Source organism: Chiloscyllium plagiosum, chromosome 24 (assembly GCF_004010195.1).
Source record: "Chiloscyllium plagiosum isolate BGI_BamShark_2017 chromosome 24, ASM401019v2, whole genome shotgun sequence".
Lineage (NCBI taxonomy): Eukaryota > Metazoa > Chordata > Chondrichthyes > Orectolobiformes > Hemiscylliidae > Chiloscyllium > Chiloscyllium plagiosum.
In genome coordinates, this window is record NC_057733.1 from 5319287 (window position 1) to 5337857 (window position 18571).

The 18571-nt window shown below is 44.8% G+C and overlaps 1 protein-coding gene across 1 annotated transcript in view; it reads left to right on the top strand.

Moving 5' to 3' along the window:
- The window catches only part of LOC122561998 (tripartite motif-containing protein 16-like protein), a 48820-nt gene that overhangs the window by 10257 nt on the left and 19992 nt on the right, over positions 1 to 18571 (top strand). Inside the window, exons 2-4 of the mRNA XM_043714365.1 lie at positions 506 to 515; positions 5566 to 5661; positions 10738 to 10971. Of these exons, the coding sequence (XP_043570300.1) occupies positions 5575 to 5661; positions 10738 to 10971 (321 nt within the window). The 5' untranslated portion in view covers positions 506 to 515; positions 5566 to 5574. The remainder of the gene's footprint in view (positions 1 to 505; positions 516 to 5565; positions 5662 to 10737; positions 10972 to 18571) is intronic.

The window sequence follows — 18571 nt, forward strand, 5'->3', positions numbered from 1 at the left end:
GGCTTAGGTAGTGGAATAAAAAGTAAAATTTCAAAGTTTGCCAATGATATTAAACTTGGAGAGGTGACAGACAGTAACGATGATATGAATCAACTGCAACAGGTCATAGACTAGAAGAATGCGCAGAACTTGGCTCATGGAATTTAAAACAGCAAAGTGTGAGGTCATGCATTTTGGCAGAAGGGTCAGAGAGGAGTGAAATATAGAATTAATGGCACAGGTCTGAAAGATGCTCAGTGATTCAGAGTCCTGAGACTTCATGAGCACACCTCTTTGAAAGTGGTGGGGCATACTGAAAAATCATTAATGTGTTTAGGATCTTGAGGTTTCATAAATCAAGACACTGGGTACAACATCCACACCGCACTTTAAGAAGGCTGGAGGGGTCTTCGGAAATGGGGGGAAGGATGGAGTTGCTATTGAGAGGGGTGATTGGGGAGGGAGTGATGTTGGGGGGAGGGATGAATTGGGAGATCAGTCTGGAATGGGCACACCCAGAGGTCAGGGAGAGAGAGGTCAGTCTGGAATGGGCACACCCAGAGGTCAGGGAGAGAGAGGTCAGTCTGGAATGGGCACACCCAGAGGTCAGGGAGAGAGAGGTCAGTCTGGAATGGGCACACCCAGAGGTCAGGGAGAGAGAGGTCAGTCTGGAATGGGCACACCCAGAGGTCAGGGAGAGAGAGGTCAGTCTGGAATGGGCACACCCAGAGGTCAGGGAGAGAGAGGTCAGTCTGGAATGGGCACACCCAGAGGTCAGGGAGAGAGAGGTCAGTCTGGAATGGGCACACCCAGAGGTCAGGGAGAGAGAGGTCAGTCTGGAATGGGCACACCCAGAGGTCAGGGAGAGAGAGGTCAGTCTGGAATGGGCACACCCAGAGGTCAGGGAGAGAGAGGTCAGTCTGGAATGGGCACACCCAGAGGTCAGGGAGAGAGAGGTCAGTCTGGAATGGGCACACCCAGAGGTCAGGGAGAGAGAGGTCAGTCTGGAATGGGCACACCCAGAGGTCAGGGAGAGAGAGGTCAGTCTGGAATGGGCACACCCAGAGGTCAGGGAGAGAGAGGTCAGTCTGGAATGGGCACACCCAGAGGTCAGGGAGAGAGAGGTCAGTCTGGAATGGGCACACCCAGAGGTCAGGGAGAGAGAGGTCAGTCTGGAATGGGCACACCCAGAGGTCAGGGAGAGAGAGGTCAGTCTGGAATGGGCACACCCAGAGGTCAGGGAGAGAGAGGTCAGTCTGGAATGGGCACACCCAGAGGTCAGGGAGAGAGAGGTCAGTCTGGAATGGGCACACCCAGAGGTCAGGGAGAGAGAGGTCAGTCTGGAATGGGCACACCCAGAGGTCAGGGAGAGAGAGGTCAGTCTGGAATGGGCACACCCAGAGGTCAGGGAGAGAGAGGTCAGTCTGGAATGGGCACACCCAGAGGTCAGGGAGAGAGAGGTCAGTCTGGAATGGGCACACCCAGAGGTCAGGGAGAGAGAGGTCAGTCTGGAATGGGCACACCCAGAGGTCAGGGAGAGAGAGGTCAGTCTGGAATGGGCACACCCAGAGGTCAGGGAGAGAGAGGTCAGTCTGGAATGGGCACACCCAGAGGTCAGGGAGAGAGAGGTCAGTCTGGAATGGGCACACCCAGAGGTCAGGGAGAGAGAGGTCAGTCTGGAATGGGCACACCCAGAGGTCAGGGAGAGAGAGGTCAGTCTGGAATGGGCACACCCAGAGGTCAGGGAGAGAGAGGTCAGTCTGGAATGGGCACACCCAGAGGTCAGGGAGAGAGAGGTCAGTCTGGAATGGGCACACCCAGAGGTCAGGGAGAGAGAGGTCAGTCTGGAATGGGCACACCCAGAGGTCAGGGAGAGAGAGGTCAGTCTGGAATGGGCACACCCAGAGGTCAGGGAGAGAGAGGTCAGTCTGGAATGGGCACACCCAGAGGTCAGGGAGGGAGAGGTCAGTCCGGAATGGGCACACCCAGAGGTCAGGGAGAGAGAGATCAGTCTGGAATGGGCACACCCAGAGGTCAGGGAGAGAGAGGTCAGTCTGGAATGGGCACAGCAAGAGTTCAGGGAGAGAGAGGTCAGTCTGGAATGGGCACTGCAAGAGGTTAAGGTGAACCAGGCAGGGCTGATATAGAGAGATTTGTTTCCCCTCTCGGACCCAGAGGCCATCAAGGGGTGACCCATCTAAGACGAGGATGGGGAGGAATTTCCCCTCTCAGAGGGTTGTGAAATTCTTTACCCCAAAGGGAGAGGGCTGGGGACAGCGATTTCCTCTACCTTACACACCACCCCCTCCCCAACTCCCCCTCCTCAGGCCTGTCAAGGCTTGGTTATGAAGTGTGTTCACACGAGATAGATTTTTAATCATTGAATAGCCCAACAGATTGGAAGGGCTGAATGGCTGACTTTGGCTCCTCCACTTTATGGTCCGATTCGACCAATTGTGATGTCCCTCTGCCTCCCCTCACTTCCCAGTGGTGCTTCACCTGGTGGCATAGCGTTGGACAGTGATACATCCTCCTGTTGGAATGCAATGCTTCCACCCTCCATGCCAAAACAAACATGCCCCCTCAGATTTGCAAAGTTGTGGGTTCATTCCCCCACTCCCCCCACCCAAGCTCAGGATGAGGGTCCAGTGGCAGCACTCTGGCCGATCTGGGTGAGAGGTTACATTAAGGACTATCTGTCCTCTCGGTAAGAAATGATCCCATGTTTTGGCACCGTTCGGTCAAAAAGCAGGGGGTATCTTACCCTGTATCCCATCCAAAGTTTAAACATTGGCACTGTTAAAATAGCAGAGGAGTAGCTGAGGGGCCGAATAGCCTACTGTCTTATTCCATCAGCAAATGTGGGTCAGAAACAGTCTAGGATGAGGGGAGCAGAAGAGAAATACAATCTGTGAATGGAGGAGAGCTCCTCATAAATTCTGTCTCTCTCAGCTACTGGGGTTGGGGGAGCAGTGTAGGAATTGAGTTGCACGATGGTGCTGTTTTCTCTGATTCATCGTCCCCATGATTAATAAATGCCAGATTTGTTCGGGGCACATTTACCCTTCTCCCCCGTGTATTCCGAGCACTGGAACAAAATACTCCAGCTGAGGCCAATTCAATACTTTATAAGGATTAAATACTATTTCCTTCATTTTGGTATATTCCTGTATCATTGCAACCAAATGTTCCATATTTGCCAAATAGCCTTGCCCACTTAAATAAGTGAAAAAGATTGTAAATGCTGGAAATCTGGGACAAAAACAGAAATTGTTGGAGAAACTCAGCAGGTTTAGCATCATCTGTGGAGACTGAAATAGATCAATATTTCAGGTCTGGTATGACTTTTCTTCAGAACTGAGGGGAGCTGGAAAATGGGTAGCAGTGGTTTAAGAAGACATATTATCAAAGACAACTAGGGATGGGCGCTGAATGCTGGTCTAGTTAGCGATGAGAGTGAGATTAGATTACCTACAGTGTGAAAACAGACCCTTCCGACCAACAAGTCCACACTGACCCTCCAAAGAGTAACCCACCCAGACCCATTTCCCTCTGACTAATGCACCTAATACTATGGGCAATTTAGCATGGCCAGTTCACCTGACCTGCACATCTTTGGCTTGTGGGAGGAAAACAGAGCACACCCACACAGACATGGGGAGAATGTGCAAACTCCACACAGACAGTCACCCAAGGCTAGAATCGAACCTGGGACCCTCGTGTTGTGAGGCAGTAGTGCTAATCACTGAGCCACCGTGCCAATCTTAGATGAATTATTCATGTTAACATAGTAAAATGTCCCATGGCATTTCACAAAAGTGTAAGTGGAGACACAACCTAAGGAAGAGGTACGGTGGCACGGTGGTTAGCACTGCTGCCTCACAGCGCCAGAGACCCGAGTTCAATTCCCGCCTCAGGCGACTGACTGTGTGGAGTTTGCACATTCTCCCCATGTTTGCGTGGGTTTCCTCCGGGTGCTCCGGTTTCCTCCCACAGTCCAAAGATGCGCAGGTCAGGTGAATTGGCCATGCTAAATTGCCAGTAGTGTTCGGTAAGGGATGGATGTGTAGGGGTATGGGTGGGTTGCGCTTCGGCGGGGCGGTGTGGACTTGTTGGGCCGAAGGGCCTGTTTCCACACTGTAAGTAATCTAATCTAATCTACTAAGAGGGTGTCAAAAAACAAATTACTGAGATAGTATTTTTAGGGCAGTTTCACAGGAGACTATGGAAATGTAGTTGATTATTCGATGGAATTCCAAAGTGTGGGCTCCAGGTGTGGTCATTGATGGGAAGGAGAGTAGAGAGTGATGGACCTGCACATATGGATCGTGCCCAAAGAGGACAGGAAGACTTTTTTTGTGCAGCAATGAATCTGCTCTGGCACTGCTCAAGCTGAACCCAGTCTTCTCTTAGTTGTAACATCCCTTATTCTGATGATGTGATCTTTCTGCCCTTTTCTTCCCCAGTCTCCTTTCCTCTCCTTGTTCTCTGTCTTCAGCAATGCCTTTCTCTCGCCCAGTTTTCCTGCCATCTTCCTTAATTTTCTCCAGTATCTCTCGCTTTCTCTTGTTGTCTATCTATCTTTTTCTTTCTCTCACTGTATATCTGGAGTTCTACAAAATGGCCTCATAGGATCAACGGTCACATAATGCGACAGGGAAAGATTACAACTCAAACATTACCTTAGATGGAAATTCCAAATAAAGTGACTCATATTGGAGTTACTGGGAATTGTAGCAGGTAGTGTAATGATGACCTACGGATATTTTAAAATGATAATCACTTATAGACAATGAGCCATGTACAATGTATGTTGTGTGTTCAAGTTCAGTGCCAGTTGCCAGCATAGGAGATGGAGAATAGTGAGGAATCCACTCCAGAATACAGGTTTATGCTTGCAATGAACACAATTCTTCATCTTACATTTACAGTAAAGGAGTTTGCATTTAGATAGCACCTTTCACAACCTTGGGATGTCTCAATGAGCTTCACAGCCATTGAAAAATATCTCTGAAGATGTTACCTAGTACGGTGACAAAACATCTGAACATGGTACTTCCAGCTCAGCGAGCAAACTTACATCCAGGGAAAAATATATTTTTTAAAATATTGTTCGCAGAGAGTGGGTGTTACTGGCTGGGCCAGTGCTTATTGCCTATCTCTGTTTGTCCCTGGAGAAAGTGAGCTGCCTTCCTGAACCACTGTGGTTCATGGGGAATAGTTGCAGCCACAGTGTTGCTGGGGACGGAGTTCTAGCGTTTTGTAATATAGCAAATACAGCATCCAAGTGCCTCACAGCAATGTTTCACAAATGGCAAAATGATAATGACCAGAAAATGTAATTTAGTGATACTGGTTGTGGAATAAATATTGGCCAGGAACAACAGGAGAGCAGTCAAATACAACCATAGGATCTTTAATGTCTGACTGAGAGTGCAGACAGGACTCAGTATACCTCTCGTCAGCCCTTTCGACTTACACTGGCTTATCAATGCAGACACAGTGCTGAATCCTTGACACTATCCAATTCCAAGGTGTCAAGGTTATAAATGATTAATTTATTTACTTTTTAATCAAATCTTTCAGAAGGAACTTATGGCAAAGCATGAGGAGGTGAGGCGACAAGTGAAGAAGACAGAAGAGTTAATCGATACACTCAAACACCAGAAGATTTCCGTTAAGGTAATGACCAATTCTGATACCTGGGATGAAGGTCTTAAGCGGAAAAATTAAAAATGACACAACACCAGGTTATAGTCCAACAGATTTATTTGAAAGTCATGTCATTTTTAACTTTGTCCACCCCAGTCCAACACTGGCACCTCCACATTGACGAACAGTTAGACAGGCTGGACCTCTGTTCACTGGGATGGAGAAGAATGAGAGCTATCTTATTGAGACATATAAGACCTTGAAGGGATTTGGAGTCATAGAGATGTACAGCATGGAAACAGACCCTTTGGTCTAACTTGTCTATGCCGACTGGATATCCTAAATATGTCTAGGCGCACTTACCAGCATTTGGCCAATACCCCTCTAAACCCTTCCTATTCATATACCATCCAGATATGTTTCAAATGCTGTAATTGTACCAGCCTCTACCACTTCCCTTAGCAGCTCATTCCATACATGCACCATCCATTGCGTGAAAAAGTTGCCCCTTAGGTCCTTTTTAACCCCTTACCTGGCAAAGACAAGTTAACTTGTCTTCACCCAATTTGTGTTTTTCAGAGTGCGACGAGTAAATTCGTCCAAAACATATAATTTCAAAAACAGCCACAGACGAGTTTATACGTCAATTCTCGGCATTAATGGGCCCTTCTCAGTTAGAAACGAGTATACTCGGTGACTCATACGCCTGGAAACTGTGTCTCTTCCACCTCAGGCATTGCAAGAAGCGTCGACGCACCGCTTTTGGGCACACACTGTCATTCGGTTTTTTTCTGTTTTTTTTTTACAAATTATGCCCAGATGTTGAGCTCAGAAGATGACAATGAGTATGAACCTTCTATTAGGAACTTGGATCATCAGATGAGAGTGCAAGCTCATCTGATAATGGCTATTCTTTCTCAAGTGAGGAGGAGGAGGAGGATGGACGAATTTGGTGTCGACATGTGGTGTCGGAAGAATGCATTCTTCCTCCACCACCACGCTTCCCATTCACCGGAAATCCTGGAATATCAATTGATCAAGACACAGCTGATATGACTCCTTTGGATTTTTTTAGTCTTTTATGTGACAACAGAATTATTGATCGAGTTGTGGACGAAACTAATCGCTTTGCTGAACAGACTGGAGAAAGAGATTGTATGTGGCGCCCTGTAACAAAGGCAGAAATTTGTGTGTTTTTCACCTTGAAAATGCTGGGGGGTATTGTGAAAATGCCAGATCAAGAAATGAACTGGTCGAAAGATGAACTACTTGAAAGACCAATTTTTCGGAAGCTGATCAGTTTGAAACGCCATAATAAGATAAAAACAGTATCTTCATTTTGTGAATAATGAAACTTTTGATTCAGAAACACATCCCAACCCAAAATTGTATAAAGTTTATGATGTATTTATGATGTTTAGTGAGAACTTGATGAAGTGTTATACCCCTAACCAAGATTTATCTATAGACGAAAGCCTTATGCTGTTCAAGGGAAGGTTAGGATGGGTGCAGTACATACCTTTAAAAAGGTGGTTTGGAGTGCAGTTTTTTTTTGTGTGAAGCAAAGACTGGATATGTGTATAGAGTAATCATTTATGTTGGCAAAGGAACACAGTTTGATTCAGAATATAGTGAATATCCCATGAGTTCTCGTGTTGAGTTGTCTCTGATGAAGCCTTTACTTGGTAAAGGTTATTGTGTTACTGTGGATAACTTTTACACTAGTCCGCAATTAGCCGATATTCTGGTTAGTCACTACACTGATATTTATGGAACTTTCTGTTTGAATAGAAAGGAAGTGCCTGAACAGCTGAAAAGGGCAAAATTGAAAAAAGGGGAAGTTGCAGCATTTCAGAGAGGTAAGGTAATGACTCTTCGTTGGAAGGACAAGAAGGACGTTGCAATGCTTTCAACCACTCACACCATGAAGGATGTTGAGACAAGACAAGGGCCTGTGAAGAAACCAATAGTTGTATATGATTACAATTTTACAATGGGTGGAGTTGACAAGGTGGACCAACAACTAGTAGATTATCCCATCACAAGGAAACGGGGTAAGAAATATTACAAGAAAGTCTTCTTCCATTTGATGGATCTTGCGGTATGGAATTCTTACATCTTGTACAATGCAGCAGTCACTGAGGCAGGAAAAAAAGCCCTCACACACCTGAAATTTCGTATGCAGATTATACGAGATATCATCGCAAAATATGGGGCAGATTTACCATCTACTAAAGTAGTAGGGAGACCTTCGACTTCACCAGCATGTTCACGTTTTACACCAGGACATTTTCCAATAGAAGTCCCAGCAACAGAAAAGAAGACAAATCCAACAAGAAAATGTGCCGGGTGTTGTCTGAAACGTGACCATAGAGGGAAACCAGTCACGATATATGTGTAAACTCTGTAATGTACCTTTATGTGTAGTACCATGCTTTGAAAAATACCATACCAAATAATCATTCATAAAATGCCAGAGAAAGTAAGATGTATGGGAAGATGACGTAAAATAAAAGATAAAATAAGTACAGTATTTTATTTACATTTACTTTTGGTTATGAAAATTGAAAAAAAATTTTAAAAAGATTTTTGAGAAGACATGCTAAAAAAGAGTAAAATAAATGTGTAATTCCCCTTTACTTTTGATGATAAAGTTGGAAAAAAAAAGCAATAAATAAAAAAAAATTTAAAAATGGGAAGATGACTTATCTCGTTTTGCCGAAAATGGTATCTTCAAAATAAAATTTCAAGTAAAATATTGGAAATAGATAAAAACAAAAGTTATTTCCATAATCAGCATTAAAAATAATATATAAAAAAGCAATTAAAAAATTTGTTTGAAAATGAAATGTTTTCTCCAAAAAAAGTCGCCGGGGAAGGGGTTAAATCCTTCCCCTCTCACCTTAAACCTATGCCCTCTAGAACTGGACTCCCCCACCCTCAAGAAAATACCTTGTCTATTTACCCTATCCATGTGAAACTTGAAAGGGTTCAGAAATGATTTACAAGGATGTTGCTGGGGTCAGAGGGCTTGAGCTATAGAGAGAGGCTGAATAGGCCGAGGCTACTTTTGCTGGAGCGTCAGAGGCTGAGGGGTGACCTTGTAGAGGTTTGTAAAAACATGAGAGACATGGCTAGGGTGAACAGCTAAGATCTTTTCCCTTGGTGGGGGAGTCCAGAACTAGAGGGCAAAGGTTTAAGGGGAGAGGGGAAAGATTTAAAAGGGAAAGAAGGGGCAACATTTTCACGCAGAGGGTGGTGTGTGTATGGAATGAGCTGCCAGAGGAAGTGGTGGAGGCTGGTACAATTACAACATTTAAAAAGCACCTTTGTGGGTACATGAATAGGAAGGGTTTAGAGGGATATGGGTTAAGTTTGTCAAATGGGATTAGATTAATTTAGGATATCTAGTTGCTTGGATGAATTGTACCGAAGGATCTGTTTCCCTGCTGTACATCTCTATGACTTGACAGGGTGGATTCTGATTGGATGTTTCCCCTCATGGGAAAGACTAGACTAAGAGACACATTTAAAAAAACTAGGAATTGCTGGCTTGTTGCTGTTTTGATTTCCCTGGGTAACACAAATTTTCATATATTCATATTGGGTCAAATTAGTTTGTGAAGTACTGAGGTAAGATGCTTGACTGATCAGTGACTGAAGCAGGAATTAACAGATGTGTTTATTCAGACATTTTTTCTTAAGTGGCTCCATTGATTTGGTCACTCTTGGCTTTTACCAAAGTAATCACTATTTGGGTAAAGCTGACAACATATAGCCTCACAGTTTATGGGAGTACAGTCTAAACAGGCATTTATCTTCTGAACTGAGAATTGATTACACTGGTATCCTGTGATAACATGTAGACATGGTCAGTATACACTGGGAGATCAATGAGTCATCTGCATCATCAAAGACTCACCAAATAACCTGCGAATACATATGCCTGCACACAAATACATGTGCATATATCCCTGAGGTATACATGTCTACATATTTAGATGTGACTTGGAGGAGCTGATGTTGGACTAGGGTGGACAAAGTTAAAAATCACACAACACCAGGTTATAGTCCAACAGTCACATGTAGCCAGACTAGGTAAGGATGGCAGATTTCCTTCTCTGAAGGACATTAGTGAAATAGATTGGTTTTAATAACAATCGACAGTGATTACATGGTCACCATTAGGGTGGCAACAGTGGTGACCAGTGATTGTCGATCACTGTCGGCAGCACTGCTGTCTCACAGTGTCTGAGCAACATTCTATGGAGTTTGCACATTCTCTCCATACCTGTATGGGTTTCCTCTGGGTGCATCAGTTTCCTGCCACAGTCCAAAAATGTGCAAGTTAGGGTGGATTTGCCGTGCTCAGGTGTCCATAGTATCCAGAGATGTGCAGGCTAGGTGGACTAGCATGGGAAATCCAGGGATAAGGTAAGAGATAGGGATGATTCTATGGCAGGTGGTGAAATTTGAAAGTAAGCCTGTCTAATCATAGAATTTCCACAGTGCGGAAGTAGGCCATTTGGCCCATTGAGTCCACACTGTCCCTCTGAAGAGCATCCCACCCAATTCCTGTAACCCTGCATTCCCCATGGCTAATCCACCTAGCCCACACATTTCTGACCACTATGGGCAATTTAGCACGGCTAATCCACCTACCATACACATCTTTGAACTGTGGGAGGAAACCGGAACACCTGGAGGAAACCCAAACAGACACGGGGAGAACTTGCAAGCTCCACAGACAGTCCCCAAGAGTGGAATCGAACCCAGGGCCCTGGTGCTGAGAGGCAGCAGTGCTAACCACTGAGCCACCGTGATGGGGTTTGAACTCCTGTCCCTAGACTAGTAACCCTGGCGGTCTGGGTTACTAGTCTAATGGCATTACCAATACCGCACTGCCTACCACCTGACTGACCGCTGCTCCAACATTCCGGCACTCTCTGACTCCTGCACTGGGAGTATGTGAATTGGAAGACAAGGAGCTTCTACTGGAGCTGGTACCTATGGGGGGAGCAAGCTGGTGGTGAGGGAGGGGGGGGGGGTTGGTCACTGGGACTACCAGCTGTTTCTTTCAATGAGGTTTGTTTGATGTCATTTCAGGACTGTGCTTCTCGGGCACAAAAAAACTACGGCAACAAGTTTGAGATGTTGAGGAAGGAGCTGGAGCAGGTGCAGGATAAAGTGTTGCGGTACATTGAGAACGAGGAGCAGCTCGCTGTGGAGCAGGCCGACAGTGCTCTGGAGAAACTGGAGCGGAGGTCTGCTGACCTGAGCGAGATCAGCCTGAAGCTGGTGACCACGCTCAAGAGTAATGACTCTCTGCAGATCTTACAGGTACGGTTGGTCCACACCCATGTTGTTTAAATTGCGTTGACACTGACACATTCCCATTTGCTGTCCAGACAACATTCTGCTTTTCCACTCATCAGTAACTTCTCCGATTCATTCTCAGATTTTTGAAGGAAGTAATTTTTCCTCATTCCTGGATGTCATTTTTTTTTTCTGTCTGACACAGCCTGAAGTTGCAGTTGTCATCTTGACTTTCTGCTCTGTGGCAGTTGGTGCTTTCGCATGCCATGCTGCCAAGCTTGAGAGAACGGGGTTAGCTACAGAACACGGGCTCTAAATGAACTTTTCAAGTATCTGTCACCTACTACCATCCATTGCTCTCCAGGAGAAACAAAGAGAAAGTTCGGCATAATTAAGCTCAACAATATTTATCAATAGGCAGTGTCATAGCCTGGAAACAGACCCCTTCGGTCCAACCAGTCCATGCCTACCATAATCTCAAACTAAACCGGTCCCACCTGCCTGTGATTGGCCCGTTTTCCTCCAAACGTGTACTTATCTAAATAAGTTTTAAATGTTGTAACTACCTGTATCTGCCACTTCCTCTGGAAGTTCATTCCACTTTCTGTGTGAAAATAAAAGTCTTTTTAAAATCTTTCGCCCCTCATCTTAAAAATATGTCTGTTAGTTTTTAAATCCCCCATACTAGGGAAAAGACACCTGCATTCGCCTTATCTATGCCCCTCATTATTTTATGAACCTCTGTAAGGAACCTTTCAACCTCCTATGCTCCAGTGAAGAAAGACCCAGTCTATCCAGCTGGTGGCACGATGGCTCAGTGGTTAGCACTGCTGCCTCACAGTACTAGGGACATGGGTTTGATTCCAACCTTGGGCAACTGCCTGTGTGGAGTTTGCACATTCTCCCTGTGTTTACATGGGTTTCCTCTGGGTGCTCTGATTTCCTCCCACAGTCCAAAGATGTGCAGGTTAAGTGAATTGGCCATGCTAAATTGCCCATAGTGTTAAGGGATGTGTAGGCTAGGTGCATTAGTCAGGGGTAAATATAGGGTAGGGGAATAGGTCTGGGTGGGTTACCCTTCGGAGGGTTGGTGTGGACTTGTTGGGCCGAAGGGCCTGTTTCTACACTGTAGAGAATCTAATCCAGCCTTTTCTTATAACTCAAACCCTCTATGCCCAACAACATCCTGATAAATCTTTTCTGAACCCTCTCTACTTTAATAATATCCTTCCTATAACAGGGTGACCAGAACAAGACACAGTATTCCAGAAGAGGCCTCACCAATGTCCTGTAAAATGTTACCATAATGTCCCAACTCCTATACTCCAATGAAGGCAAGTTTGCTAAATGAGAGACATACAGCAGGCAGCGACAAATATGTAAATCGAGAAAGTTAACAATAGAAAGAGGGAAATGGAACAGAGAAATAATGAGAGAAAAAAGGGGATATTTGGAGGGAGAGTACAAAAGTGATAGAAATGGATAGGAAGAGGTTAGAGGGAGGGTAACAGGGAGACAGAGGTAGGGTGGGTGACAGGCAAGGATGGAAACAGAGGAAGGGTAATGGGGGAGATCAGGAAAGTAAAAGGGACAGAGAATGCAAGGGAGAAACTGGGGATTGGAAAGGAGAGAGAAGTAGGTATCTAGAGGGAATTGGGGTGAGAAAAAGGAAGAGAAACAGAACTGATAGAGTAGAGGCTAAACCATGTATGTCTACCAGCAGCATGAGGGGCACAGTGTGGGATAAAGAACTAACAGCTGAACACTGATGGAGCATAGCTTCAGACAGGTTTTAGTATCAGGAATTTGGATTCATCCATCAGCATTAGACAATTTTCTGACACAGTTCCCATTGTTCCATGACCCAGATATACAGTCCAATGGATCGTAAATTTCATCCTGTACATTTTAGTTGCAAGAAAAGCCAAATGCACAGGGGTGATTATTAAACTGACATTTTACATATTTCTATCCCTCCCTCTCTCTCTCACAATCACTGAAATATCTGTTTATCAAGTGTTGGAGTTTGGAACTGAAATGATCACTTCCTGTTATGCTTGGTGTTGAAGTTCAGTTTGACAGAAAGGAGACACTTCTGTAGTCCAAGCACACTGTGTTTAATACTCTTTCCTCAACCGGTTTGTCATTGACATGACGCAAATTAGTAATGAGCTAGCAATAATTATTGTGTTATTCAACTAACTCTCTGGCCCAGTGAGGAAGGATATGGTGTTAAAAAAGCTGTTATTAAAAACAAAGTTTTCTGAGTCCCAGTTTAGAAAGGGTGTATGGGGGAATTGGGCTGTTAACTGAGACTGTGGTCCAGACAGCAAAGAGAAATATGGATGGAATAGGATGATTTACACAGAGGGTGATTCGTGTGTGGAATGAACTTATAGTGAATGCAGGTATAGTTACAATGTTTAAAAAACATTTGGGTAAATACATTAGTAAGAAAGGTTTGAGGGATATGGGGGGGCCAAGCGCAGGCAGGTGGGACTAGTTTAGTTTGGGATTGTGATCAGCATGGACTGGTGGGATTGAAGGGTCGCTTTCCGTGCTGTATGACTGTAACAAAGAGCCCAGTTCTGGCTCACATGGGAGAGGGCTGGTTGGAACCGTATCAGCCTGTAAAAGGAGCTGGGTAACAACACTAGGTTTTCCCATCTGGGGGGGGGGCCTTTTGAGCATGGACAGCCATTTCAAAAGGAACATGAAGAAGCATGTCGGGTGGAAGAGCATAGAGCGGGCATGAGGGATCACAGGGGCTTAGGGGGTGGATGGGGATGAAGGCTTGAGAACTTTCTAAGCTTGCAAAATGTTGTACCCAGGACTCTGAGGTACAGATGGTATATTAGGCACATTTTGACCATTTACTGCACAGTTCAGTGACCTAATCACACATTATAATGGAAGCGTCGGATGCTGCATGATAAATAGCCTGAAACTGCTTGCATTCTCGACCACCATGCAGTCCAGAGGAGCAGGAACAATCTTGTCTATAGCTAGAATGTGGACAGCTCTCTCAGCGCAACTGTCTTTCTCACCCACCCTCAGGACCACTTGCCTACCAGGAGTGCTTTTGTGACAGTTCAGAGTTGGTCCTACAAGGGATGGAGCAGTGCTAGACCGAATCCGAGAGAATGAAGCCAGTCAAGCGGTTGAGGTTTCAGTGAGTGAGCATTTTGGGGATAGTGACCATAACTCTATAAGTTTTAAGTCATTTTGGAAAGAGATAAGGATAGTGCCGAAGTGTCTAAATTGGAGGAGGGCCAATTTCATTATCATTAGATCTGAAAACAGACTGGGAGCAGCTATCTGTAGGTAAGGCTACATTTGGAAAATAGGACTCTTTTAAAAGTAGTATAGTAAGCATTCAGGGCCAGTGTGTTCCACGAAGAGTGAGGGACAAGAGTGGCAAGTCCAGGGAATCCTGGGATACAAGGGATGTAGAGAGTTTTGTGAAAAAAAGAAGGAAGCATATGTCAGGTACAGTGCGTTAAAAACAGGGGAGGCCCTTGAGAAGTATAGAGAGTGTGGGATCACAAAATATCTTTGGCAGATGAGATCAAGAACAACCCCAAGGTTTTTTACAAGTATATTAGGATTAAGAGGATTACCAGGGAAAGGGTGGGACCTATTAGAGACCAAAGGGATAACCTGTGCATTGAGCCAGTGGGTGCTGGGTGTAGTCTTTCATGAATATTTCTCAGCTATTATCACTGAGGAGAAAGACACTGTATTTGGGGATTTCAGTTGGGATGGTGAAGTTCCAGGACATGTTAATAAGAAGGAGGTAGCATTGTTTTAATGGGCATCAAGATGCACAAATCCCCAGGGCTGGATGAGATGTATCCCAGGCTGCTATGGGAGGCAAGGGAGGAGATTGCTGGGGCTTTGGTGGAGGTATTTAATATTTCGCTGGCCACAGGTGAAGTGCCGGATGACTGGAGGATAGCTAATGTGCAGGAAAGACAGTGGGGATAGGCCAGGTAGTTACAGACCAGTTAGCTTGATATCAGTGGTAGGGAAATTATTGGAAAAAATTCTAACGGACAGGATTAATCAATACTTGGAAAAGCAGGGATTGATCAGGGATAGCCAGCACAGATTTGTTAGAGGGATATCCTGTCTGACTAATTGAGCTTTTTTGAAAATGTGACTAAATATGTTGATGAAGGTAATGCAGTTGATGGGTTTACATTGACTCAGTAAGGTATTTGACAAGGTCCCACATGGAATGCTGATCCAGAAGGTAAGAGAAAATGGGATCCAAGGCAAATTGGCAAACTGAAGCCAAAATTAGCTTACAAATAGGAGACAAAAGCTAATGATGGAGGGTTGTTTTTAGCATTGAAAGATTATGACCAGCAATGTACGATGGGGATTGGTGGTGCTGGGAACCTTGCTGTTTGTTAAGTACATTAGCAACATGGATGTAAATGTAGACGGTATAATTAGTATGTTTGCAGATGACAAAAAAATGGGGGTGGTGTTGATAATGTGGCAGATGGTCTCAAGTTACAGTTTGATATTGATCAGCTGGTGAATTGGGAGAGCAGTGGTAGATGGAATTTAATCCTGATAAGTGCAAAGTGATGTATTTTGGGAGGGGATGCATCTGGCTCCTGATGTCGCACTTGATCAAATGTAGCCTCAATGTCAAGGGCTGTCATTCTGTCCTCTGGAAATTAACTTTTTTGTCCATGTTTGAATTGAAACTGTAATTACTAAGCAGATGCTGCTTGATAGCAATGTTGATGGTAAACAACGAATATTTAAAAAGTTATGAGAGTTTCTGACTCAACGACCCTTTCTAGGCTCCCACCACCCTTTGAGTCAATAAAAGTCTCCTCAATTCTCCTCTTAGCCTTCCACCTCATAACTTAAATCTGTATCCCCTGTTCATTCATCCCATCTTATTATCCTTATCTTACACATTGCTATCAGATCCCCTCTCAACCCAAGAAGCTTCAAGGAAAACAATCCCAGCCTATCCAATCTTTTTTCATAGCTCAGACTGTCTAACCAAGGTTTTGCTTTCTGTTGCCTGGAATTCTCTCCCTATTCCTTTTCTTACCGCCCTGACCCTCCGCCCACCACCCACCAATGTCACTTCCTTCCTTTACAAGCTTTTGGTCACCTCAGCTAATGAGCCAATTCTTCACGCAGGAGATGGCAAGCAAGAATCAGGTAAGTTCCCAAACTCATAAACCCATCTCCGTCGAGGAGAATTCGAATCCCACCATGGGTGGATGGCGAAATTTGAAGTCAATAAAAAAAATTGCAATTAAAATCTGCTTAATGGTGATCAGAGAACTGCAGTTTTGGTCTCCTTACTTGAGAAAGAATGTACTGGCACACGAAGGGATACAGAAGAGGTTCACAAGGATGATTCTGAAGTTGAGGGGATTGGTTTATGAGGAGAATAGACTGGGATTATATTCACTGGAATTTAGAAGAATGGGGGGGGAGGATTTTATAGAAACATATCAAATTATGAAGGGAATTGATAAGATAGAAGTAGAGAGAATGTCTCCACTGGTGGGTGAAACTAGAGCAAGAGGGCATAGTCTCAAGATTAGGGGGAGCAGATTTTGGACTGAGTTGAGGAGGAACCTCTTCACCCAGAGGGTTGTGAATCTGTGGAATTCCCTGCTCACTGAAGTAGTTGAGGCTTCCTCACTAAATGCTTTCAAAGCTAAGATGGATTTTGTTTGAACAGTAAAGGTTATAGTGAGAGGGTGGGTAAGCGGAACTGAGACCACAAAAAGATCAGCCATGATCCTATTGAATGGTGGAGCAGGCTCGAAGGGCCAGACGGCCTACTCCTGCTCCTGGTTCTTATGTTCTATTGTTGATTATTGTAGACCTATCTGGTTCAGTACCAATCTTTAGAGAAGGAAATCTGCCTAGTCTATCTGGTCTGGCCTACATGTGACTCCAAACCCACAGATATGTGGTTGATCTTAAATTACCTTAAAATTGGCCGAGGGAGGTGACCAGGTCAAGAGATGGGAAACAAATAGCAGCTTTCCCAGTGACACATCCAAAAATAAAAAAAAAATCATTCTTGTTGGTTGGAGCAAAATGGCTTCACGTCATCTACTTCCAGGTACAGGCTTGATTAGATTAGATTATTTACAGTGTGGAAACAGGCCCTTCGGCCCAACAAGTCCACACCGCACCACCGAAGTGCAACCCTCCCATACCTCTACATTTGCCCCTTACCTAACACTACGTGCAATTTAGCATGGCCAATTCACCTGACCTGCACATCTTTGGACTGTGGGAGGAAACCGGAGCACCCGGAGGAAACCCACACAAACACGGGGAGAATGTGCAAACTCCACACAGTCAGTCGCCTGAGGCGGGAATTGAACCCGGGTTTCTGGCGTTGTGAGGCAGCAGTGCTAACCACTGTGCCACCATGCCGTGATATAGCAACAGAGGCAGGCCAATGGTGAGGTTCACAGGCTAGAAGGTCCTTACCTGCACCCAGGCCAATTACCCTCCCCAAACTCCCTCATCTGATATGTGTCCTACATGCCCACTTAAACCCCCAAGTCCATTCATAAGCCCCCCATCAAAGTGGCATGGTGGCTTAGTGGTTAGCATTGCTGCCTCATAGCATCAGGGACCCAGGTTCGATTCCAGCTTCGGGCAACTGTCTGTGTGGAGTTGCACATTCTCCCCTTGGCTGCGTGGGTTTCCTCCAGGTGCTCCAGTTTCTTTCCACAGTTGAAAGATGTGCAGGTCAGGTGAATTGGCCATGCTAAATTGCCCATAGTGTTCAGAGATGTGTAGGTTAGGTGCAATAGTCAGAGGAAATGTAGGGGAATGAGTCTGGGGGGGATACTATTTGGAGGGTTGGTAAAGACTTGTTGGGCTGAAGGGCCTGTTTCCACACTGTAGGAATTCTATGTCCCCTCAAGTCCCCTTGTTTTAACGATATCTGCTTACTTGCCCATGTTCTGTCATACCTCTGTGCTCTCTCTGTGTTCCCTACATGTATCTTTTGTAGCTATTCACCCAGTATCCATTACAGACAGATCTCAGGAACCATGTCATAGCAATGGGAAATGTTTGAAGTAGACGTGAGAAATGAAATTGAAAACAATTTATTACGGCTTTTACTCAAACCCTACATTTCATACAAAAGAAATTACAGAGCCCTTGAAACCTCAAGTGGTTATTGAGTTTAAAAAACAAGCATTAATTCAGATTTCACATCAAAGGCAGATAATTCTTTTTCCATCTCTTAAAATTGACAATTAAACTGTGAATGCATGCCCCTGCTGAGATAGGTAGTTCATTAGCTTTTGAGATTCAGCCAAGTATTTGTAATGAGGCCACTTGTCAAACCAGACTTACAACTCCATACAACAGAGCCCATTGAAACTGGAAAAAAACACTTTTCAATTATAGTGAAGTTTATAAAATCATGAGGGACATGGATAGGATAACTAGACAAAGTCTTTTCCCTGTGGTGGGGGAGTCCAGAACTGGAAGGCATTGGTTTAGGGTGAGAGGGGAAAGATATAAAAGGACCTAAAGGGCAACTTTTTCATGCAAAGGGTAGTGCATATATGGAATGAGCTGCCAGAGGAAGTGGTGGAAGCTG